This window comes from Oryzias latipes, chromosome 1 (genome assembly GCF_002234675.1).
Source record: "Oryzias latipes chromosome 1, ASM223467v1".
In the NCBI taxonomy this organism is placed as follows: domain Eukaryota; kingdom Metazoa; phylum Chordata; class Actinopteri; order Beloniformes; family Adrianichthyidae; genus Oryzias; species Oryzias latipes.
This window is the reverse complement of record NC_019859.2, coordinates 29,631,441-29,655,613: the sequence shown is the minus strand read 5'-3', so window position 1 is coordinate 29,655,613 and position 24,173 is coordinate 29,631,441. Positions and strand designations below refer to the sequence as shown.

The 24,173-nt window shown below is 44.1% G+C and overlaps 1 protein-coding gene and 1 long non-coding RNA gene across 4 annotated transcripts; both read right to left on the bottom strand.

The window, feature by feature from the left end:
• Positions 1-441: 441 nt before the first annotated feature.
• nt5c2 (5'-nucleotidase, cytosolic II) lies at positions 442-23,238 on the bottom strand. 3 transcript variants are annotated; one of them, XM_004066187.3, is made up of 18 exons: positions 23,010-23,238; positions 22,234-22,354; positions 19,561-19,634; positions 10,443-10,560; positions 10,264-10,359; positions 10,099-10,190; positions 9,961-10,018; positions 9,273-9,366; positions 7,826-7,879; positions 7,666-7,749; positions 7,537-7,578; positions 7,345-7,452; positions 7,199-7,265; positions 6,945-7,115; positions 4,460-4,511; positions 4,125-4,185; positions 3,555-3,731; positions 442-2,709 (listed from the first exon to the last, which is right to left on the bottom strand). In XM_004066187.3, exons 2-18 carry the CDS (start codon positions 22,332-22,334, stop codon positions 2,470-2,472), a joined length of 1,689 nt encoding a protein of 562 aa, XP_004066235.1. In that variant the 5' UTR covers positions 22,335-22,354; positions 23,010-23,238; the 3' UTR covers positions 442-2,469. The 3 variants fall into 3 exon arrangements, with proteins under 3 accessions (XP_004066235.1, XP_011477802.1, XP_020561195.1); XM_011479500.3 differs by lacking the exon at positions 23,010-23,238 and adding an exon at positions 22,447-22,972; XM_020705536.2 differs by lacking the exons at positions 22,234-22,354; positions 23,010-23,238 and adding an exon at positions 20,671-20,689.
• On the bottom strand, positions 5,452-6,938 carry LOC105354772. The gene is made up of 2 exons (XR_909329.2): positions 6,336-6,938; positions 5,452-6,241 (listed from the first exon to the last, which is right to left on the bottom strand). It is a non-coding gene; the product is annotated as an uncharacterized LOC105354772 (long non-coding RNA).
• Positions 23,239-24,173: the final 935 nt, after the last annotated feature.

Sequence of the window (24,173 nt, the reverse complement as noted above, 5' to 3'; positions counted from 1 at the left end):
CTTCCAGCTTTTCAGGATTGTGGTAAATTTGACCCCACCCCTGCAGAAGCTGCTTGGCGGGAGTTCTGGGTCCAATGAAGATGTGCTTGGATGACACTTTGATTTGAAGATTCTTCAATGCGATAATTTACAATTATTGCATTGAAGAATGACCAAATTCTGCTAGTTTCATTGTTGTAAAAACAATGTCAATAAACAGTTCTACTTCTTAATCTTAACATTTTGTCAAGAGGCCTAAACAAAAGATCTGCTCATGAAAGGTTTGGTAAATCTCGCCGTGATATGTGAATATTTCTGCTTAGCCTCGCAAGACCTTCATGCAGATTCAGTGTTTTTTGGATGCAGCCTGACAGGAGGATGTGACTGATGCTGTGAAGGCGTCCGTGCAGCAACCAGAGGCGGTCTTTGCTTTTGTGTAGTTTCAAAAATATTTGGCAGCAATTTATAACAAACTACATTTATTCTAGATTTAGATTCCTAACTCGTTGTACAGTCTGAAAGGTCGTTTCTGGAAACAAACAAAACATCATCCAGGAAAAGAGTTTGCATGGAAACAAAAATCACTTCAGATTAGAAAACAACAGGCTGTGCCTGTTCACGTGCACACAGGAATTCTTGGCGTCAGGACGAAGGAAAACCGTCTAAAAGCCTTTTTTCAGGAGAAATGGAGTTACAGTCGAAGATGTAGTAAAAAAAACATGAATGTGACTTTGAAAGAGGAAAAAGTCTATTTACAGCTTGTTAAGCAAACCGTTTTAAAAAAACAAGCTTAGAAAAACAAGAACCTGGTGGAGCTGAAATATGGATGATGCTTGATTTCACACTTTCTTCACTTCAAACCTTTTTTTTTGTACAAATATGCAGTTTCTGGTGTAAACTACAGTGACAAATTAAAAAAACAAACAGACAGAACGTGTTTTTAAATGATGGAAAAGAGGAGAATAAATGTGATATAGCAGAATGGATTTGATGCACATCCTCTGTGATACTAAAACTGTGGTTCTTTCATTAAAACACACAATTGTTCTTTTAACCATAAACTCATAAAGGCTCCGCTTCACCGATCTACTCCTCACCAAACCAAACCCATGTGTGCAGGAGCAGTTTTCCCTTTGAGGCCCAAACATTTACAGGACTGACGCTGGTCGGGACTAAAGTGCCCGCTCTGTGCAGAACCCTGAGCTGCTCCGATGGCAGGACAACGACAGAAAGGATGCTGATTGGTGTTTCCCACCTATCCTTTAGCCCAAAACAGAAAACAGAAAAGAAATCACAAAGACAGCTGCTTTCTAAAATGATCTTAAAGCTCTATTTTTTACTAAGTTATTTAGAAATGAAAAACTGAATCGGAAAGTCTGAAAAGTTTGGATATCCTTGGATATGAACACGAGTGTGGAACAGAAAGAGGGCGCTGCGATGCAGAGGAGTGTTAGAAGAAGGACCAGCACTTTTTCAACATAAAAGAAAAGGTTCAAATTTAGGAATAAGTAATAATTGTGAAGTAATCCACTTTCTAATAAAATCCCTGTTTCCCTCATGATATCCAAACTGCTGTCATTTCTGTTGAGGAGCATCTTCAGGGACACGAAAAGGTCCATCACAGACTAAAGAGGCACACAGAAATCCGGAACACGCCAAAACTCTTCACTTTTTAACACTTTCATGTTCCCATCATGCACCTGGCAAACATCCACTCACACAAACATCTGTTCTGTGCTGCAGCGCCCATTATGACTAACAAAACATCTCCAGAGAAAAAGAATAAGCTTCATTGAAGGAAAAAAAGCAGTTTGATTGTTTGTGGCGACAAAACCGAGCAAAGGCTTTCCTCTTTTTGTTTTCTTAAAAAATACTACAGACAGCTAACACTGTTCCTGCGCAGACAGCATGTGCTAAAGAAGATGTCCTCTCTAAAGCAGCATTTGCTCTTCAGGCGCAGACTGAGAATGCTGTACAGCAGAGGATCTCTTTGGGCAGGCAGCCTGCAAAGACAGCAGGTGCCATCCATGCGCAGACAGTATTTGCTGTTCTCTTGCAGACACTCTGTGCAGACAGAAATCTTGACCATGCGCATCCAGCAGAAGGTTGGTTGAGCAGCTCGGTTGTTTCACAGCAGATGGTTTGTTACTCTCAGGATACTGAAGTCTCAGTCAGGCCACTTTGGCAGATGCAGATCAACATGAGAAGATGAGAGACAAACATTTAGAAGATGACGCTCTGCTTTACTCCATTGGAGACTCGCAGCTCAGGCTGTAGGGGTTTCTTAGATTTATCCTGCTTAAAGTTAGAATTACAGTAAAGATGAGCTGGACTGAAGTGTAAACAGTTGTTTGGATGCGGCACTGCAGGCCGACGCCTCGCTTAGTGTTGGATGTTTGCTCACGTGCAGCTCGTTAGTTCAAGACAGAATCTCTGCTGGCAAACAGGAGGCGTCAGGAGCAGAGAGCACATTTCTGCAAATCTCTTCTATTACTCCTCCTCTTCTTCTTCCTCCTCCTCGTCATCATCCTCATCGTGGCAGTGGGTGATCTCCTGGGGCGTCTGGGGGAACAGGTTGGGGGGCTTGATCTCGCTGAAGGAGCGGGTCAGCTGGTGGCGTTTGCTCTCCAGCTCCTTGCAGTCGCTGCAGTGGGTGCGGTTTCGTGTGGCGAGTGGAGACTCTATGTCTATGTCCACATGCGCGTGCTCCACCGTTGACTCATGTGGCATCTGCAGCAAACGGGGGGAAAGGAATAAAATTCAATGACGATACTGGCAATATTGTTAATCTCATCCAGTTTATTTGTTCTCACTTTCTTACAAACGTTAAACAATCCCTTTGTTTTGCCTGCAGGCGTCCTCCTCTGACCTCTGTGTTTCATTTGGAACTCAGGTTTTCCTGGTTCTACTCTGATTTAAGGTAAAAGTTCCGTCTACCTTCGTGTTCTTAGCTTAAACAGACTTTTAATGGAAATGTTTTTATTTTTAACGTGAAAGTTCGTTTCTCCTTTGGTCGACTTCTCAAAGGTCAAACCTATCTAAAACCACTAGGAAGAAAGTTTGATTTTTTTGTGACACTTTGAGCCATTTTGAAACAAAAATTCAATTTAGAGCTTTTAATGTTTTTTTGTTAGCAGCAGAAAAGCTGAAAGGCTACAATGACGTCTGAATCCTAAAATACAAATAGAAAACAAGGGTGGGAGGGGCTTCGGCACGCCGCTGCACACCACAACCAGACGGGGTTCTGCTTGTTGACCTTGATGAATGGATTTAGGTCAAAGATAAACACAGCTATAAACTCAAGCTCAAAATAAAAGCATATCTAGACTTTGGTCTTTCGGAGCATTGAAACAAAGAGATGGTCACATGTTCGGTGGGTCTTCAACCACAGAGGGGCCTCTGCAGCATCTGCATCTGATTATTATCATTGAGAGTCCTAAACCCAAAGAAGACGTCAACAGCTGAAGAAGTCGCTCATGTTGGAAAGCGTTGGTGGTGAAATACTAGTTAAAAGGTTTGGCAGTGAAGGACAGAGCAACCTTAATAAACAAACAGAGGGATTTGCAGACACTCACCAGCACGTGCGCGGCTCTAAACAGGTAGCTGAAGGGGTAATACAGCAGGTTGATGAAGGAGGCGGCGTACAGGTCGGCGTAACGCATCACCTGGGAGGCGAACAGTGTTTGTCGAGAGCCGCTGCGGAAAAGGCTTCCCATCATGCCGTAGCACATGTCCATGTCATGAGTGACTTTCTGAGGGGAGGGGAAGACAACAACTATGAGGAAGAGGAGGAACCCTTGGTCATTGAGGAAGGTGGGGAGTGTGCCTGTGCCTCCTCACTGATTCTCTCTGGGATCACATTTATCCCCCCAAAGCTGAGCTGAATGTCTGTTGATTATCAAAGTCAGTCTACTACAAATCCCACAATGCATTGCGACCGCCCCTGTGCTGCTCTTGCTGAGACAGCGGCACCCGTTTGTGTCAGAATCAAACATGAGTCATCTAAAGGAGTGCAGACACGCGTGAAACCTCCTCCAGATCTGTCCTAACATGACTCCTTCACATGAAGCTCTCCGTCTGAAGGTGTTTCTTTTCTATGAATTGAGATCATTGTGGGGTTTTCTTCAGAAATGAGCCCTTCATACCTTCACTCTCCTCTGAATGGTGCTGATGTCTGGTCTCTCGTTGCTGCTGCTGTCCAGATGCCTGCAGACAGACAAGGAGAAAGACGCTTTGTCAACCTGAGAGGACGGAATGAAATACTATCCTGCTGAAAGGCAGAATGTCACACATGTTCAGCTCATGCCAGAACATAAATACAGCAGGGGAGCTTCTGTTTCCTGCAGGAGCTGCAGCCTTTACCCTTCTGACCCTCTTCATGAAGGTATGTGCTCACATGCCTTTGATATGTGCAGCCAGCAAAGTGCAGCAGAGCTGGAGGCTTTAGGGGTGGAGGTGTTTGTGGGAGGGGTGTTCTTACTTGTAGAGTTCTGCCAGGAAAACGTCCAGGCCTTGCAGCTCCTCAAATAAAGCTGCAAAACACAAAAGATCCACATCTGTCACATCTGCATCTGTGATACCGATGTCACGCTGATGCTGCTCTTCTGAGGCTAAAGTCCCATCAGTCAAAACCACTGACTGTATATAGAGACCTGGACTGAACGCTCCCTCCTCCCTCACGTTCAAAACAGGAAGTACCCACTGGCTCCAAGAAGCCAAAATCCCATTAACTTCTATTGAGAAATAAACAGCTGCTACTCAGTCATTCTATTGCTCAAAATAACTCTGCTACGTTCTTCACATCTTCTTGCTAATCCTAATTGTTTTTCACATTTTTCTTTATCATAGTAATAACTTTTAGTTCATAACTGATTGGTCAGTTTAGATGCCTCAGTAAAAACATGTGGTTCCCACTGGCCACACCTCAAAGACTTGATTGACACTTCCTTGAGCTGCTGTCAGTGGAAGGGGTGTGGACTTCTAACAAGCTCACTCATGACTGGCGACAGTAGTTGACATAGAAACGTTGACTCAGACCGACTCGGACCAATCACTGTGGTCTGGCTCCAACATGGCGGTGTCCGCATGGCAGAAAGATTACGGCTGAATTAGCTTCATTTTGCTGGAGCTAAGGCATGATCTAAGGGTGACGTTACACTCGATCCGTCCAGTTCTCTCTTATACAGTCAATGGTCGTAACACCTGGCTGTGCAAAATGTGTTCTCTGCATTTGACCCCTCCCTTGGGGGGCCGGGGACCTTCAGGTTCCAGGCAGAACCAGGGCAGTGAGGGGTACTGTTTGGACTGTCAGACGGGTCACATGACTCACATCAGCTGTTTCTCTCAGGTGTGGGCGTCTGAACGGAGCTGTGAGCTCCAGCTTTTGAGGGCGTTCCCTTTCTCTCCGTTTGTTTGACTTTGACCCGAGGATCGGTCTGGCTGTGCTGCTGACTCGAGGTTTTTCTGTTCTGCTTTCGCTCTCGTAAGCATCTGGTTCCTTTTCCTCCGCCTGTTCTGTGCTTGTGGAACCAAAACACTGCTTGTACTATTTCTCACCTTTATGTTCTGTTAAAAAAGAGCTTGAGCCAAATAATCTCCATAAATCTTAGCAGGTTTGGTTTTTGACATAAATATTTCCTTTTTAAAAGGTGTTATCATAAATGGAACATAGTTCTAATTGATCCAGGCTCTTCTAGGACATTGTTTAGGGTGTTTGTCACTGTTTAACATTCTTTTTTTCCAACAACCCCAGACTTTGGGCTAAAGACTATGGATCATTACTTCACATTACGTTATATTCGATTTCTGCTCGTTTGTGAACAACTTTCTTAGTAAATACCGTTTTACATTTTTGAAAGTTTAATCAAACATCTCCGCTTCTAAATTTCCTTTTCCGCATTAAGAAACTTTAGCTTCTTCAGCATTGCCAGAGTTTTTATCCTATACTCATGCTGAGTCTGCATTTCCTCATTTTTGTTCAGCTATTCTCAGAGTTTGACATGATTGAGTCTTTTTGCTAAAACCTCAGCCTTTTTCAGCTTCTTTTCTTCTTTTTTTTGGCGTCAGATTTGTTTCACTTTTTAAAAAAAGTGTGAATTCACCACAGACGTTTCGCACGAAGACAGCAGGAGGGATCAATGTGTGTAGAAAACATCTTTCCGTCTGATGCTGTTGGCCCATTTGTTCCCTGTTTTTATGAACACTCAGCTTGTCTCACCCCCTCTTGGCGACGAGTCTTTTTGTTCAACGGCATCATGGGAAACTGAATTTTTCCAGAAAGAGAAAGAAGAACATCAAGACTTCTAGAGTGTTTTATGAAGAATCCAATGACTCTTGTGGGAAAAACACAAAACTACCGTTAAGAAAGAGCATTTAGCATCTGAAGGTGGAAAGACGACAAACTCAATGATGACTTCTGTGCCCAAAAGAAAATAAAGAGTCTGATACCAGACAAAAAAAACAATCCAGCCTGAAAATGCAAAGATCGACAGAAAACAGGTTTAGACTTTTGAATCAAGAAAATGTGGCAAAGAGCACAAAGGAGGAACGCCAAGAGGAGGGTGAGCTCAGCTGGACAAAGGTGACAGGTGTGTCTGCGTGGCCACATCACAGACAAACGTGTTGTTTGTGAGAAAAAAGGTCAAAGTTGAGGAGATTACTTTCAAGGAGATCAACGTGTTTTAGAGGAGAAAACACGGTTCTTGTCTGAGCGTGCCTTTATGGGAGGCTGCAGAGGCGGGGCCAAGTTCTCAGATTTACTCTGCTACCTGATGGTGGGGCGGAGGTACACACAGAGCCTCAGCTCATCGCCATCTAAGACGTTCCTGCTGAGAGTCCCTGACACCATGGAGTGGCAGGAGGTTGAGGCGTGAGGAGATCTGCCCGAACGGGTCAGGTTTTTTCTTCAGACCCAACCCCGACCGGATCAACCGCTGACACATCAGTGTGTGAGTGTGTGTGCTCACAGCTCTTGTCGGTCCACACATGCAGCTCCTGGGCCAGCTCAGGGATCACTAGGAACGTTCTCCAGCCTTGACGCTTCTTGGACTTCAGGATGTCTCCAAAGATGTGGTCCCCAATGTAGACTATGTCCTTCCCTTTGGCCCCCAGCAAGTCACACACAGTGTCCGAGGAACCTGGTGGTGACAGAGTCTGTATTTACACACCGTTTACTTGCTGTGCTGCCAACAGCCGCAGGAGTGACAACATCCAGTCTGACCTCCAGAGTAAACTATCCCATGCTGCAGAGGTCCAGTGTAGGTTCCTATTTTTAGACGACCTGTGGTCTGAAACGGTGAAGAAATCGATCAAACACAAACTTTCTGTCTCAGAAAACAGGAAGGTTTTCTCCGTCTGCCTGCTCACCGTGTCCACCTGGCGGAGCACCGTCCCCTCCCCAAAGAACATCGGCTTCCTGGCGTCCACCAGGATCAGATCAAAGTAAGACTGCCAGGGCCGGTGGGGGGTGCCAGGCTGCAGATGAACAGAAGCAGACAGTCAGACACGCACATGCTCATAACCCTCGTCTGCCAGCACGCTTAAGCCCCTTCAGCTCACCTGTGGGCCATGGGGGAAGTCAAACAGGTAAGTCATGATTTTCTGAAGGAAAACAAAACAAAGACTCAGGAAACGTGAAGCCCTTCATAGAAACCAAGCTGAAAAGGCATCTCTGAACGCCATGCTCACATCCGTGTATTTGTAGTCACTGTTGGTCGCCAAGAAAACCTTAGCGACTTCGTTCATTCTGCTGAGGAGAAGAGACAGCTTGGCCTGATGGGAAAAGAAAAAGCTGTGAGCCCCTTCATACAGAAGCTCCTTCACAAACTGACTGGGGGAGGAAACTCACATCTTTCACCACATACTTCTCCATGTTCTCCACAGTCTTCTCTTTCAGCGTTCCCTGAAACACAAGAGGAAACCGCATAACTGAAGACAGCTCCAGCAGAGGAGCATGCTGCCCCAAACACATTTACAGACGTGTGTTCAGAGCACACGTCTGTAAATGTGTCTTCACAGCAACACACTCTCAATCCAGATGAGTTCAAAAACTCAACTAGCAAACAATGCAAAAAGAAAAGAAGCGTGATAAAAAGAGAAATAATCAAAAACATTAAAGTTTTGGGAAAAATGTAATGCTCCTGCAGAGGAACAGTTATGCTTTTCCAACCATTTAGTGGCTGGATCCAATATCCAGTCCCGCGGTTTCAGTGAGAGGACTCAGATTTCAGGAACTTTGACATCTTCCATTAAAAATCCAAAGGAGTTCTATGGGGAATGTCGGTGAAGGTTCTCATTTCACCAGGTGATCTTAAAATGTCTTGAAGTTAAACCCATGACTCAACTTCAAGAGATATTTAGGGATGTGAAAAGTCTGAATGAAGCTCCAGCTCCGGCCGTTTGTCTGAGCGGAATTTGTTGTTTTTGAGTGTGGGAGTAAAGGTTAATCCCGACATGCTTGAACATCAGCACGCAATCCTCCATCAGCTCCAATCCTCTCCATTCTTTTTGTGTAAAAGTATGGATTTTTTCCCCATCTTTTTCTTCCACAATCACCCATTTGTTTACATAGTTTAACAGTTTAAAGTCCCACACCAAACGTCTTTTGATCTGTTGTAAGCATTCCCAGTGCTTTTTTAATTATGATTGTACTGTTTTTGGGTTAAACCAAAAAACCTAAGTCATTCCCTAGGACAGTTTCTGCAGAGCGGCAGGAGTTCATCTGAGTTGTGGACCGTGTGGAAGTGAGCCTGCACTTATTTCCCATCATCCATTTGTTTACATTATCTCCTGCTACCTTGCAGCCTCTCACTCCCCCAACCTAACAAAAAAATGCTGAGCAATATTGGAGCTATCTAGTCTTACAGTTTTAAGCCAGATACCAGCTCAGATGAGGAAAACAAAGTCGTTTATGGATCTATTAATCTGCAAGTAATTGCATTAGCGGGGGGAGCAGGGAGCTTGTGGCCTGTCAACTGTAGTTTGTACGAACCAACTACAAGCTTTTTCAAACAGCATTTTCTTGTCTACTCCTAATTCCCCAAGATTTGAATAAAGAGATACGCAAAGACACAGTTTTAATCCTAATTTTCTTTATATATATCCTCCAACGTGAGAAAAATGCTTTAACTGTACTAAGGTTAAACTAAAGTTATTAACTTTTACATTATAAAGTAACAGAAAAGCTGTGTTTTTGGCAGAAAGAATAAATTAAGGAAAATAAACCCATCTTGAAACCAAGTGATGAACCTGATCAGAGGTCAGCTTCACAGCTGCTCTGAGCGTTCCTACTCTACCTTGAAGTGGACCCAGTCGACGGCGTCGCGGACGTCCTGGAACATGCTCTTGTAGGACATGAAGAGGTCGCCATTTTTGAAGCCGGTTTCACAGCTGGGGGAGGGGAGCAAAGACAGACAGGTACAAAGCCGTCGGACAGGCCTGATCTTTACACAGCTTCTCAAAAGCTTGACATTAGTTTTTTGGTTTGCTTTTAAATGGGATAGCCTTCCCTTGTTGGAGGGTCCCCAGCCAAACAGGAAAGCATTCTCCCCCTAAAAGACCAACAACCAGGTTTCAGAGGACAAAGGACATGCAGCCATTCCAGATCACATTCTCAAAAATTACAGGCTATTAAACACCTTTACAGCAAAAGTAAGGAGATTATGGTTTGTTATTTCAGGATTTTAATCTGTGATTATTCAGAGAAGATGTTTTTCATTGCTGTCTCAATCTGATGAGGTTCCATGCTTTGTAACATCTGCTGCAACAGATTAAAGAATCCTGTGGTTTTAACAGAGAAGAGGAGGGGGTTTTAGACTGAAGTCCCATGGGATTACCATCTTTAAGGAATTAGCTGAGATTAGCGGATCAGACAGCTGGACCCTCCCATGCTTTGGTCTTGAACCTGTGTGGCTTGCAGCTGTCTTTGCGTCATCATGCGGCGCTCAGAAAATTGTTGCTGAGTGCAGCACAAAAGCTTCTCACCTAGTGTAGCTGTCACAGTTGGTGAAGAAATCCACGAGGCAGGCCAACAGGTAGGTTTCTGAAGAAGACAGACAGACAGAAGGTCAGATGTCCGTCTCCTGCACACCGTCAGCACCTCCTTGCTGCTCTAGACTTCACCTGGCAGGTTGAAGAGCGTGTTGAGGATGTAGAAGCGTTCGGTGTCGTCCCTCTGGATGAACTTGTTCGGGTACCGTTCACGGATGTCCGGTCTAAAAAGAAGAACAGTCAGTTGAGGTAGTAACACATGGAGACATACGGGAGGAATCGGACAGAATGACTCACCCTCGGAGGAAGTTAAATCCATGGACACAAACCAGGATATTCCCGTAAGCGTCCACCTTCAGCAAGTTCCCGTACATGTTGTCAAACACCAAGCCCCTGACATGAGCAGAGAACAAAGGCGTCGTTGTGTGTGAAGAACAGAATGAAGAACGTGACAGCGCAGAGACGCATGGACCGACCTGGTGGGAAAGGACGGATCATAGACGAAGCTGAGCAGTTCCTGGGGGTAACCGATGGAGACCAGCCGCTCCACAGTCAGCTCGAAGCCGAGAGACTCATACTCAGGTGACTTGTAAACTGGAAATAAACAACACACAACAGCTCATGTAACAGTTCAGAGCAAAGCCAGAGCAGAGCTAAACTGCAGAGGATTTTCTCAGAAAACATCCTGATGTTTTTGTTGACCGTGCGGTGGAGGGCTGGAAGTTTAGGCCACACCCAGCTTTTGACAGAATCCTCCTGAAAAGATTTGATAGAACCAGTTTGTCTACACTCTAAATGAAGCTCATGACCCGTCAGGACAAAGTTCATGGAGCTTCAGGAGTGAAAAACGATAGAACTGCAAAAAGGAAAGTCTGAAGAACATTTGTTAGTCTGAAAGAAAAAGAATTTCACCAGAAGTTTTGCAAAAGTGCAATAATCTAAGGTTATGAAATATGTTTTCATGTAAATATTTGATAAGATACTTTTGTTCTCGCAGTGGAAGTTTTATCTGCTATCAAACTTTAGAAATGTTCTTTTTCAAACCACCACAGATTACGATTGTTGTGAAAATGAAAACTAACATTAAGAAACAAAAGGAACCTGGTCCATTCTCCAAAAAAATCCACGGCTGTCCCTCCATAGCAGATGTAATAAAGAGGAGGGTGTTCTTCGGTATTCTGATGGTGGTACCAGTGCTGGTCAACACCGAAGCTGCAGAAAATCTGCAGTTTCATTGGTGCACCTGCAGCCGATGTCCTCAGGGTATTAAGTTCCACTCCTATGAAATGTTATCCGAGAGGGTGCAGCTCCTTATCTCATAATGATTAAGCCTCGGGATGTTACTGGACCATAGAAACGACCCCCAAGCTTCAGTAGAAACACACATTCGATTCAGATTGTCCAAACCACAAATCCCACTTCATGGAACAAACCAGAACTGAAATAAAGGAAAACAAGCTGCTGATTTATGAATCACCTAAATCTAACAAATCAGAAATGAGTCCACCCAAATATGAAATCATTCATAAAATAAGCGAAAATTAAAACTCTAATAAATCTACTTTTGTTATGAATTATTGTGGGCTGTTTTCGCACTGACCTGCTGTCTATTGAAAGAGAAACTATTAGATGAATAAATGCAGGCTGAACTGAATATTTTGGTGAGACTTTATGTTTAAGAACATGCTTAAGTCTGTGACCGTCAGGCTGCCCCCCCCCCCCCCCCCCACACACACACACAGCTGCTCCTGCTCAGAGTCCGCGAGCCACGCTGAACATGCGGTTGTGCAACACAAATACTGTTGAGCAAAAGAGTGCCCCCCACCCCCACAACCCCGGGCCTGGAGCCACAGGGCTCAGGTCTACAAGGACAGGCGGGAAAATGAAGAGTGGCTCTGTTTTCAGCAGCAGATCTGACATCCGTGAACACACACTTCAGAAAACAGAAACAACAGCCCACAGATGCTAAAGCAGTAACTGACCCTAAACATTAAACATATAAGCATGGAGAGAACTTCTGTGTGTGTTCGTGTGTGTGTGTGTGTGTGGGGGGGGGGGGGGGGGGTGCAAACAGGAAACTATGTCAATCAGCAAAATGTTGAGCTGCTGCAGCGTTTGTCACAGGAGCTCTGGGGAGGGGGTTGAACAAAGAAACCCTCAGCTTAGAGGGGCCAAGCAGGGATCGGTCCTCCCTTCTCTGTATCTGCATGAGACTCACGCACACGCCTGATGAGGACTCTTTTAAAGGCAAGTGTGTGGGTGTGTGTGTGTGGGGGGGGGGGGTTGTGGTCCCCCTGTGCCCACAGCAACATTGGACATTGTTTAACCCCCCACTCCAAACCGTTTTAACAGGTTCATTTGTAATAGTCTTGAAAACCTGTGATGCAATAAAAAAAGCTGCTTCGCACTTATGCTGTCCAATGGGAATCAATGTGACCCCCCCCCTCCTATCAATAGCATTGATGCTGGATCAGTCGAGGGCGGGGTCAATCTGCAGAGTTTAAAGATGCTGCCATTATCGATAGAAAAACACAGAGCGATTTGAAACTACAACTAAAGCAGAAAAGAAGTTGTTAAGCTAACAGTAAAGTCCACAGTTCCGCTTTTATTTTGAAAATATCAAATAAACCAAGAGAGTAGCTGTGGTTTGAACGAGGAAGTCTGGAGTGGCAGAGATGTGCAGGACATGTATGAGAGCTGTAAGGCAGTGGTGGGATGAGTTTCAGGTGGAGGTGGGACTGCGGCAGGAAAAACTATTTGAAGTGGAACGGTGAGGATTCAGGGAGCGGAGGAGAAGAAGGTGGAGGACTTTCAGTTCTTCTGGTCTACAGTCCAGGGGAACAGAAAGGAAGAACAAAGAGGAGGTTCATGGATGTACAGTGAAGAAGGACATGATGCTGGTCGATTTGCTGTAGTGCCCCAAAACAGGAAGGAGCCAAAAGGTAAAGACAAGAAAACTGACAAGTCAGACAAGAGACAAGCTTGTAAAGATCTTGTGAAGGAGTAGTTTCCTAAACCTTAAAGTTCTTCCCGCTAAACCATCTGGATGTGAAAGATGAGGAGGTGAGCTTTGATGAACTTGACCTTCAGCTCTTTAAAATAAGACGTTTGTTATGACACTGACCTACAGTTGCACCTGAAAAACACATGTTCACCTTTAAAACCTTTGAATTACTGTCTGTTGCTTCAATCTTCTGAGCAAGTTCTGGTCCTTAAAGTTCTCAGAACAGAGACGACCCCTTTCTCCTCTCTAAACAGAGTTAGAGAGCATGAATGAGTGAGTTGGCACTGCAGGGTGCCTGCCGCTGCTTCTGTCCTTGTTTTTGTGGTTTTGATGGAGTCTTGAGCTCCTTCCGCCCCTCCCACTGCTGTCTGATTCATTCCCTACATACTCTACCAAGAACCAGCAGAACCGCAGCATCTCATGTGTTTGACAGGATTGCTGTCAGACCTGTTGTCCCTCTGGTTGCTGAGCAGTCTCTGCACAGTTTGCAGGTCACTTCAGGCCAGCATGTAATGCACACCACCCGCACACAAGGTAAACAACCCCCCTTGTTCTAACAAATGATTACAGCCAAGTGTCTCCAACAGGGACTCTGACCACAAACACGTCAGCATTTCTGTGCAAACGCAGACATTTTTCACAGATTTAAAAACTCCTGGGGAAAAAAAGTAAGATCAGGACGTCAGCACCGCCATGAAGGAGGGAAAAGGGGGTTTTGAGGCCACAATCTGTTAGAAAACTGGGACAATTTTTTCTTCAGGCTGTTTTCTTTAACACAGAGCCAAGAGTCCCACTTATAATTCATGAGAAAGTCTTTCCAGGTCAGGGATCCACCTGGTTCCTGAAGACCTCTTATGGCTTTTTAGTCACCTGGACAGTCCTGGCTTCTGCTTTCGGTCCACTGCAGAACCAGGATAACCACGTTTTATTTATAAAACTGGCACAAGTACATCACTTTGTGGACCAGCATGCATCCCATAGGTCTCAATGGCCCAAAAAACAAGAAGCCCCTGACTGCAGTGTGCAGACCGAGGCGTGTCTCAACATGGACGTGGTTAAGTGTGTTGTGTTCTGCCCACCGAAATCGCCATTTCGCATTTTACAACCTTCCATGTGCAATACCGCCATCAAACGGACTTGAAATCATTTAATTAAGGCTTGCTGGCGACATGCAATATAAAATGTATACTAGGGATGTGTCGAAAATACATATATTAACACGTACTTCTTGACGTTCAGTACGCTCTGTAAATTGTCATGGGGTCAAATGCGATATCAGTGAGGTATGTGAGAATTGTGATGTCATCTTTTGGGTTCCTTGCATAAACCTATTGTGTATCTATATCTTCAAAAGAAAACATTCTGCAAATAAGGCAATAAAACAATGAAAAAATATATTGTGATATATCGGCAACAGTCTAAACTACCACAAGAAATTCAGAAAATGTGCTTGTAGTTCATAGCTTATTCACAGGATGTTAACAAAAATGTTTGTCAAGTTTATGTTTGTTCTGTAAAACTTGAAAACATCAGAATTTAGTTGTAGAATTGTTTTATTTAAATGCAACTGACCAAACAGTTTAGCATTCTGTTTTATTTATGTTCCTTTTTGAAACTTTCCTTTAATCGTGTTCCTTCAGTGCGTCTGTTATGTTCAAAGTCTTATAGGGAATAAATATTTAAATGTAAACATCCTCCTGATGATTACACATTTGTCTTTCTCAAATTTGACAAATATAGTTATTTGGATTATTTTGTGATATATATTGTTATTGCCTGATATGAAAAAAACTATATCTTGATGTAAAATATCGCCTGGCCCAAGATGGGGGACATATATTAATGAAAACATTAAGATTAAAACTGTGTTTCTGAGTATTTTCTTTTTCAAATCGTTGTGAATCAGGAGCAGATAAAAAAATTCCATTTGAAAAAGAATAGTTTTGTCATGTAAAAAACTACAATTAGCATGCCAAAAGCATGAAAAACCTCTGCACCAACAGTCCTGCCCACAACTCAGAGGCGAATTTCAAACGAACTCCTGTCGCTCTGCATAAACTATGTTCTAGAAAACGACAGGTTTTTGATTTTGGCTAAAAACGGCAAAATCCTGATTAAAGACCACTGAGAACACTCTTTTAACAGATCAAAAGATGATTGGAATGGGAATTTTAAAGTGAAGGACAAAGATGCTTTATAAAGAGGGCTGTTGGAAAAAATCGTTTCGGCGATATATCTCGATAGTTCATGTGGCGACCATTCAAAATGCTGTCAGGATGATGTTCTTTTCATTATTTATGGGCATCCTTCAGAGTATGACTCTTGTTTTCCACTTAAACTTCCGGCTGCTAGTTGGCAGCACAGCACACTGAGCCTCTTTGAGCTCTACACCGCACAAAACAACAAGATCTCAGTGAACCAGCACGACTAGTTTTACTTAGGATGGGTAACGAAAGAAACTATGTGCCATGTTGCTGCCAGTATCTTATAAAAATGCGGACTGCAGTGCTTAGTAGCGGGCGGGCTCAGATAAGAACAAGTGAAGAACTGCAGCTGTGCAGCGGGCTCATGGATGGAGACTCCGCCAAAATGCTCTTGGCAAAGCGGGCCAAAGTTCTGCAGAACCTCACAGCAATAGATTCTAGTTCAGCGACCCGATGGATGAGAGTGGTGTGTACCACGCTCTAAAAAAAGGCCATCATCGTGGCGATGAACGGTGAAATACATGTTTACTTTCGCATGTGAGAAAGCCCGGCTGCAGCCGTGGTGCAGACTGTAAACAAAGCATCTTAGCCACATTAAAGCAACTTTCTGTCACCCTGTCATGCTGCCTCATCATCACACTTTAATCTTTCTGGAAAGAATTAGTGTTTTGTTTTTTTCCCTTTATTTTTGAAGCACCGTTCAGGCTCCTAAACCATTAAAAAATACTGGAGAAGCTACATTAAGCAATCCTACTTTTAGAACTTTATTGGTTAAGGTCTATTGATTCTATTATTTTTCTTATACTGAAATATATTTTGTTGTGGAAATCAAACAATGTTGACTGTTCCCTTTATATATTTAAGTTACCAAAATAAAAGCACTATGAATTTGCTTGGGTAAAAGCAACTTATATATGAGATACAGTTGCAGAGCTCAACATTGCGATCATTACATAAACAATCAAAGACGTTTTGAAATTCACAAAGTTTTTTTCTAACTTAGACTAAAAAAAAAAGAACATTTGTTGCGGTACAATATTGGGTATCGTATCGTGGGACGCGTATCGGGATACGTATCGCCAGACTGTTGCCAATACACACCCCTAATGCTTTATACTTGTAACTCTGTGCAGCGACGCTCATCAAAAAGCAGCCACAGCTGCAAACATCTGGGAATTGGAGTGTTTAAGAAAAGAATGAAAAACTCGGACAAAGCTTTAAAACATTTTACCGTCTTAAAGCTTAAAGTTTAAATGTTTTAAACACTGTTAACGTGGATTTTACAGAAAAATGTAAAAACAAAAAAATGCCTTCACCTAAGAAGGCAAAAAGTAAATGTTTTAACAGATTGAAAAGTGCAAGACTGCTTGAAGAAAAAGGCCGCAGCGCCTGCAAAGCACATGTTGCCATGGAAACACGTGGTTGTCCAGGTTAGCTGATTGTAAAAGATTTTTTTTTAAAGTTTTGGACACATAGAAGTGAAACAACCCTAGTTTGAAGCACTATCAGTGGAAGTTTCATGTTCTCTAAAGAGTTTTTGTTTCATCTGTTGTCACTGACTAGCTGAAATAGTCTTTAGCATAGCTTAAAGACATCTTTTTCTGAAACAAACAGGATGGTTTGTGGTTGAGTCTGAATCTTTCATGGAGATCTTAAAGGTCTGAAAGATTAAAGCCAAACCTTCTGCATCATTTGGTACGACCCTGAATGCTTTTGTTTGTGTCAGAAATGCTTCCTGGAGAAGATAGGTGGAGCGCTAACAGCTTTTCTTCTCACATAAGCAGCAAGCTTGAAGCTTCAGGGTTTTCTGTGGTTTAGCTGACGCGCCGGCCTTCAGATTGGAGCAAACAGTCTAGAAAGAAGCCTGAAGAACTGCAGGTCAGCCATCTTGTTTCAGAGAAACTGCAGCTGTGTGTGACATTTATTTCGTCCTCCGTCTGTGAGTGACGGAGTGAGCAGAGATGCCACAGGCTAAGGCCACCAAAACCGGTCTGCTGTGAGGACATAGCCAGCTTACAGAGCAGCCAGAGGGGATGAGGAAAGACAAAGACAAATACATGTCAGCCTCGTTCTGGCCTTATTTATAGCAGCAGTACAGCTTGGCCTAAAATAAACCTGACGTCTGAAATGTGGAACAGAGGCCACCCTTCCTGGAGAGCAAACTGTCACGGACATTTCATGGAAAATGCAGGAGGAGCTTTACTTTTTACTTTTGCTCGTTCACATATCTCCTTCCCTGTAAGGCGGACTTATCCATGCTCAGTCTGTCGCAGTCCTAAGTGACCATCAAGTTTAGACTCATCTATTTAAAGAGGTCTATGTTTATGAAGACACAAGCAAAGAGTAAAGTAAAGCTGAACTTTGACGATAAAACTCTTTGATTCCTCTTCAGGCAGGTGCTGTAAACCTGCAACACCTCACTTGTCAGAGAAGAGTCTCATGCATCCAGGTGACGTTGTGTTGAAGATGAGTCATAGGATCTGGACTTGTCTTCTTTTCAAAAAATGTTTTGCCCACATTTGTAGTTAAGTATTGAGCAGAAAAGCTGTCATAACATCGTTATGTAACAGAGTTAGAGAAAAACAGAGACAAATTTAATGAAGGAAAACGCCTTAAAACTACAAAATGAGGTTTTCTCCAGTCCTCTATTTTTCTTTGCCTAAACTTTCTTTAGATTTAACATCTTTGCTCCCATTTCATCCAGCACATTTAAAAATAAGTGGATCCATCATCTCTCTCAAGGGTGGGCAATCTAAGACCTGGGGGCCATACACAGCCCAATAAACCTTTTAAATGGCCTATACCACGCAAAATCAACCTTTTGAGCTTTTAAGTGTTTTTAAATTAGTATTATGTATAAGTGTACACAACAAATAAACTGACATTTGTTTAGGTGCAGAAAGTTACTCTGCATTTAAGTGGTGTTGAAAGATGTGTTGTTTTTGTTTTTGTTTTGTGAAAACAACACCTCATGGATACAATATTTCTTTAAGTTTGCGTTTCTCCCTGGTGAACATCAATCCATTGGTGCAGTTGGCACAAAATGAGAACAAAAGCCTCCAGTTTTTAAAGAAAAACTCCAAAATGTTCTGTTTTAAGAGGACTGACTCCCATCCATCCAGACAGACAGACATCAGGTGTGGCGCTGCGTGCTGAAAACAGCCAGGATCTATGGCCGATGGAACAGAGCGTCTCCAGCTCAAGGCTGATGGCCAACACGCCTTGGGAAGAAGTACGGGCAGATTTGAGCAAAAAGGGAATATGGCCTCTTCCTTACTTCACATATCCAGTCAGTTCTCCACACATTTCCACAGGGGAGTTCTTCAGGTATGGGTTTCATCCAGTAAAAAGACTGCTTTTGTTCTTTGTCTGTCTATGCCCCTAAACACAAAACTGCAATCTTCAAAGACGATGGTTTCCCCCCCCAAAGCTCCTCTTTCAGACTTACAACCCTCCCACCCCACCACCACCACCATCATGAGAACACTCCAAAGATACGCGACAGCCAAGCTTCTCGCAAACATTAACACTTGGTTATGAGCTCGCATAAAGAGAAGCATGTCAACAGCTGAGCATCTGTGACATCTCCAGCTCCTGAGCAGGGATTGGGACCGTGAGCGAAGCCCCTTCCCAGGGGGGCCACCACTGCTAAACTCAAAAAACGAATGCGACCTGCTTTCCAAAGCCGGGCGGCCTCTATTTTTAGACCCGTGGAGAGCAAATGCTGGAGTCATGTCCCTGAACAAAGAAGCACGGGGTAAGTTTGCACTCCACTGATAAGAAACGGGAACAGGAGCACAGAGTCAAGCGCAGATGAAGCTCTGCTCACATGGAGCTAACCAGGACTAAATTGATTGAGGTCTTCAGCAAACTGCTCTTCAGTGACCAATCAGAAGAGAGAAAAGGACTGGAGGACCTCATTTAGGACAAAGACTCATTAGTTTAATGTTTTATAAACATAAAACCATAAATAAATGCCTTTTTAAAAGAGTTACTCTAACTTGATCAAAGTTCCATATTTACTTTTTTTACTCCTGTTATTTTTAAATAGTTTATAATATGGGTATTATTTATGTATAAAAGGAACAAAGAGAACGTAAAAGTTTTCACTGGTAAAAAAATTTAGTCAAATTGTGTTTGGAGTAAAAAGTCAAATAAGTTTTCAAATTTGAACAGTTGTTTTAAATGAAAAATTAACTTTTATAATAAAAAAAGAGAAATGTTAGATAACAAAAATATTTTAAGTACATCAAATATGTGTAATTTTGTTTTAAAATGATACAAAGTAAACTTAAATTAAAAAAATAAAAACTCTTGTTGACAGGGAGCCAACTAGAAAAGGTTTTTTTCTTCTCTTATCGTTTCAGAAAAAGGTGCAGGTCTTACCTGCTAAGGTGTAATCCATGTCAAAGCCGAAACACTTGATCTTCTCCATCGCCAGACTTCTGTTGACGAAGATCCTAAAGAAACCAAGTTGAAGAAATGGTTAGGTAGACGTAAACACGATTAGTAGCAGTCAGGAGGACAGAGTAGAAACTTCGCGTGCATATTTGCGCTAATGACTTGAACTTTTCCCCTCTTCATCTCAAAGCTGCCTGAGGCGGCTCGGGTCACCCAAGTCCACCACAGACTCAGAGCAGAGCTGGACTCCACCATCTTCTACTGAAGTTCAGCCAAAAGTCATTCCTTGACTCCACTTACACCAAACACGACAACGCCCAATGAGAGGTCGCTGGACAAAAACCCAACATTACAAACGTGAGAGGACAGAAGCCTGAAGACACTTTTCAGTGGCCCCCACAGTACAGCTGTGTTCCTCCACAACTTTCTAACTTTCAGTCTCCCTGTAGCCGCACACTGGAACTCAGGTGGAGCCTGGAGAACCTGGAGATGAACCCGGTGATCCCCAAAGTGTCCTGTCCTTCTCACAACTCCTCCACTACCTGGCAGCAGATCCATAGTGAACCAGTTCCCATTTGGAGTTTAGTCCAGGACACGACCGGCAAAACATTCTGTGTGAAATTAAGCTGGAGTCGGACTGTTCTGACGGGCTCCCCCCACGGCAGCCAAGAGCCGTGGCCACAAACAAAGCGCCCTCCCTCCCCCCGGCTTTCTTGCCATTCAGACATTTTCTGACTTGTTGCAAAAACGATTGTGGCCTTTCCGCATCCTTCTCTGTTGTTGTGTGTTGCCAGTTGGGGCTGTTGTTGTGTGATGTTTGTGATCCCTCGAAGAGGTCCAGAACAATCCGAGGCGGTGTGGAGCGAGGCGCGCCGCAGCAACAGCTGCAGAGCTCGCTGTGGAAACGCGAGCAGCGGTGGCGGTCCCAAAAGCTGATATTCACCTCTAACAGGCTGGAATCTGCCTTAAAGCTGCAATCCAACAACGTTACAACACTGATCTCAGTTTTTATACGTTTTAGAAGAAAAACTACACTCCCAAATAAACACTGAAATATCTGAATTTTCCTGAAAAAGATCAAACAGTCTTACTGACATTTAACTTAGCCTCCTCAGAAGTTTCAGGAAGACTGAAGTCCATCAGCGAAAGAAGAAGCAGCTGTTCTGCAGAAGCTCCCCGTCAGCCTGATGGAGCCAGCCGGCTCACGTTGAGCCGCAGATTTCACTCCTTTTCTATTTTAGAGCATCATTAGCTTTGGAAGGTAAGATCTTTCCGGGGGGGTTAACAGCACCACAACACATGCCACTCCTTAGCGACCCTAGATTAACAATAGCAGGGGTGGACTCTGCCCCTGCATGTTACCCCCTGCAGATAAACACTGATATCAGCTTTATTACTGTAAAAACAAAATCTTGTTTTCCCTATGTGTATGTGTGTATGTGTGGGGGGGGTCCTGGGTTTTGGTTATAGACGTTACTAAAAAGGCTATAGAATCAGACGTGGTGTTTAACTGGAGCTTGGTGGGCTGAAGGCCTGGGAAGTTCTGCACAAATGTTCATGCCGAGAACCAAGCAGTCCAATGTGGGATCCGATCCAACAGGAGCTGGTCTGCTTCGTGATTTCCGACGTGTCCCACATAACAACCACCAGAGACTCGGAGGGGAAGCATCACTACAGACCCGGAGCCCAAAGAGACAGAAAAAAACCGCTATCCACTTCAACTCCTTTCAAAGGTTTATGCAGAAAAGGAGGCAGATGAAGAAAACAGTTGGGTGTCAACAGTTTTTTTTGCCTCTGAATTGATTAAATTATAATTATGTTGTAATAAAGTAAATAATCCTTAATGTACAAAGTACCACAAGCTCAAAGTGTGGTTTAATTTCCAATTTAACACAAATCCTTTTATTCAAAACCCAACTTTGGTTGTCTCCTCCTTTCGCCGGCTCCCTTTAGAGATCTCTCTCTCTCTCTCTAGGCCTCTGACCTGGTAGCTCCAACCTCTGCATCCATCTCCTATAATAATCACAGTTCCTCCTCTCAACATGTCCAAACAATCTCAATCTGCTTCTCTGCATTTATCTCTGAAACATCTACCATGATCTGGTCCTCTGACGGATCCATTCTTGATCCTATCCATCTTCATCTCAGCTACCTCCAGCTCTGACTCGCCCGAGGAACATGGCTGCACCGTCTTCTACACCTTTCCCTTCATTCTGGCCGACGCTCTTTAGTTACACATCACACCTGAAACCGTCCTCCCCCCATTCCAACCTATTTCCCACACTGCTTCTCATACTTCACCTGCCTTCACAGGCCGTCCACGAAGACGCATTAACAACACCAGCAGTATCTGCTCTTGCGGGTAACAAGAACAGGAAGAGGCTTCGTTTTCCTGCCCACAACGTCAGCTGAGGAAACCAAAAACAGCTCTTCTGTATTTCTGAAGAGGATTTTTCTAAAAGAACATGAGCCACTTCTTTCACAAACGCACTTGATGGCTCCAGCTTTTGGAAGTCCTTTTTCCTTGTTTCAAAATGCTGTTTTGCATCCAATGTTACCATAGTTTTCCGAGTTTAAATCAGTTGTGGGAGGATGATGAGAGAGGAGTCTGTGATGCTTCCTCTGCGGATCATCAGATCTTCAAGTGGGGCCTCTCACCTGTGGTAGGGCTCCCTCCTGTATTTCTTCATCGCCAGGCCGTCCATGGTGGCGGGCAAATCTGCGTAGTTCTGCAGTCTGTCGCTCCATGAAGTAGTCATCTTTCTAAAGTGTAGAAAGTCTGAAGAAAAGAAACACAAACAGAACACAACGTCCTGTCAACTTTAGATGAGTCGGTCTGGGTAATTATGCTTGTTTAAAAGATTTTCTCACAACAGGGGAACATCAGAGGTTGGATCATTAACCAACACCAGCAGATGACAAAAACCGGACACAGATTTCTAACTCAATCAGTCTCCGTCCATCACCAGAACCTCCAGATCAACAGAGAAACGTGATTACAGCGGCTTGAGCCTGTGGACTTTGATCAGTCAGCCTCGCGCTGGTTTCTCCTCTGTTGACTCTGGGGTGGGGGGTGGGGGGCTCCAGCCCGACGGGGGCTGTCAGTCGGGCCGCAAACGCCGCGTGTGGCCTTCAGGGACACGGGGAACGGACAGTCCGGGGCCGCGGCGACTTGGGGGCACCTCCTTGACAATTGTCGCGCGCGTGTAAAGTCATAAAATATTGACTTGTAGGAATAAGCGACCGCTGACGTCATGGTTTACGGGTTTTCGTCGACCTCTGTTTAGTTTTTTTCCACGGTTGAAGCTAGCTAAAAGGGCCCCCACTCCGGGAAGGTCAGCCCAAGCTGAGCGAGTGACTGTCTCGAGAAACAAAAGCCGTCAACGGCCCGCGCGGGTTCGCCCGCCTCCCGTCACGGATCTGGCCAAACTCACCTCGGGGCTCCTCAAAAACACTAAAGCGCGAACGGTTGGTCTGAGCATGCGCCGTAAGCAGAGCAAACGCGGGCAGAAATCCTCAACGCGGAGCAGCAAACGTTCGAATGCGGGGCTCTGTCTGTGCGGGGCTCTGTGCTTCCCTGTGAGCCTCCTGCGGGTGTAGGCGGCGTTTGTCTGAGCACTCCTCAGAGAGGCGGAACTGGCTGTCTTCGTGGCACCGACACGTGACCTGCTATGGGATGTGAACACACCGCAGTCCTCGCGCAGGCCATCCCATAATACTCCAACCTCACCCAAACACCCTTCACGCTCACCTACCTGCCTCTGAGTCTGAACGTCTGCTCCTGCAGAGAAGTTCCTGAAGACTGCTTACTACATGATAATTAAATGGAGGGCAGCCTGGAGCTGTAGTCGAGTACGAGTAACGGTATTTCTGAGTATATTGCTCAAATAGAACAAAAAGCATGCAAATGAAGGATTCATTCATCACATCTGTTTGAAGGAACTTTTCACACAAATTATGCAGAGCTCCATATTATTTCCAGCCCAAACGCATTGATAAAAAAGGCACCTGTATGCATGTATCCACCTCATGCATGGTTGCTGTTGCGTGGAAACAGAATACAGGAAGACAGCTGTTATTTGGTAAGGGTGGCAGCGGGGGCTCCACTACTTGGCAGTGACTGTATGGCGAAAGCCTTGTGGTGGAGAAGTTTCAAAACTTCCTTTCATTTTTTTTTCTTCCAGTGATTTTGTTTGTGCTTCCTGTGCTGCTTCCTGTCCTCTGGTTGCCATAGTTACTAGCCTGCCATATTTGTTTTGAGGCAGATGGTGCTGTTTTTCTGCGTGTGACTGAGAAACTGAGAAAAGATGCAGAGCCACAAACCGTCGTGGAGCTCTTGAGGGATCCCATAATGATTCCACTTCACCACCGTGCAGCCATTACCAGGTTTTTACTTGGTTTTTATGTTCAGAAGTCTGCGGATGAGCGCCGACTCTGAAAAATCAGTGTAATAACACTAAAAGCTCAGCTGATAGTATACCATCCTGCACTGTCTGCACACATCATCACTGTGGAATGAAAGCTTGGATGTCTGTACGGTGACTGCCTCCAAATCCTTGCAGGGCAGGGGAATTGTTTTGTGCAGCAGAGTAAGTGCT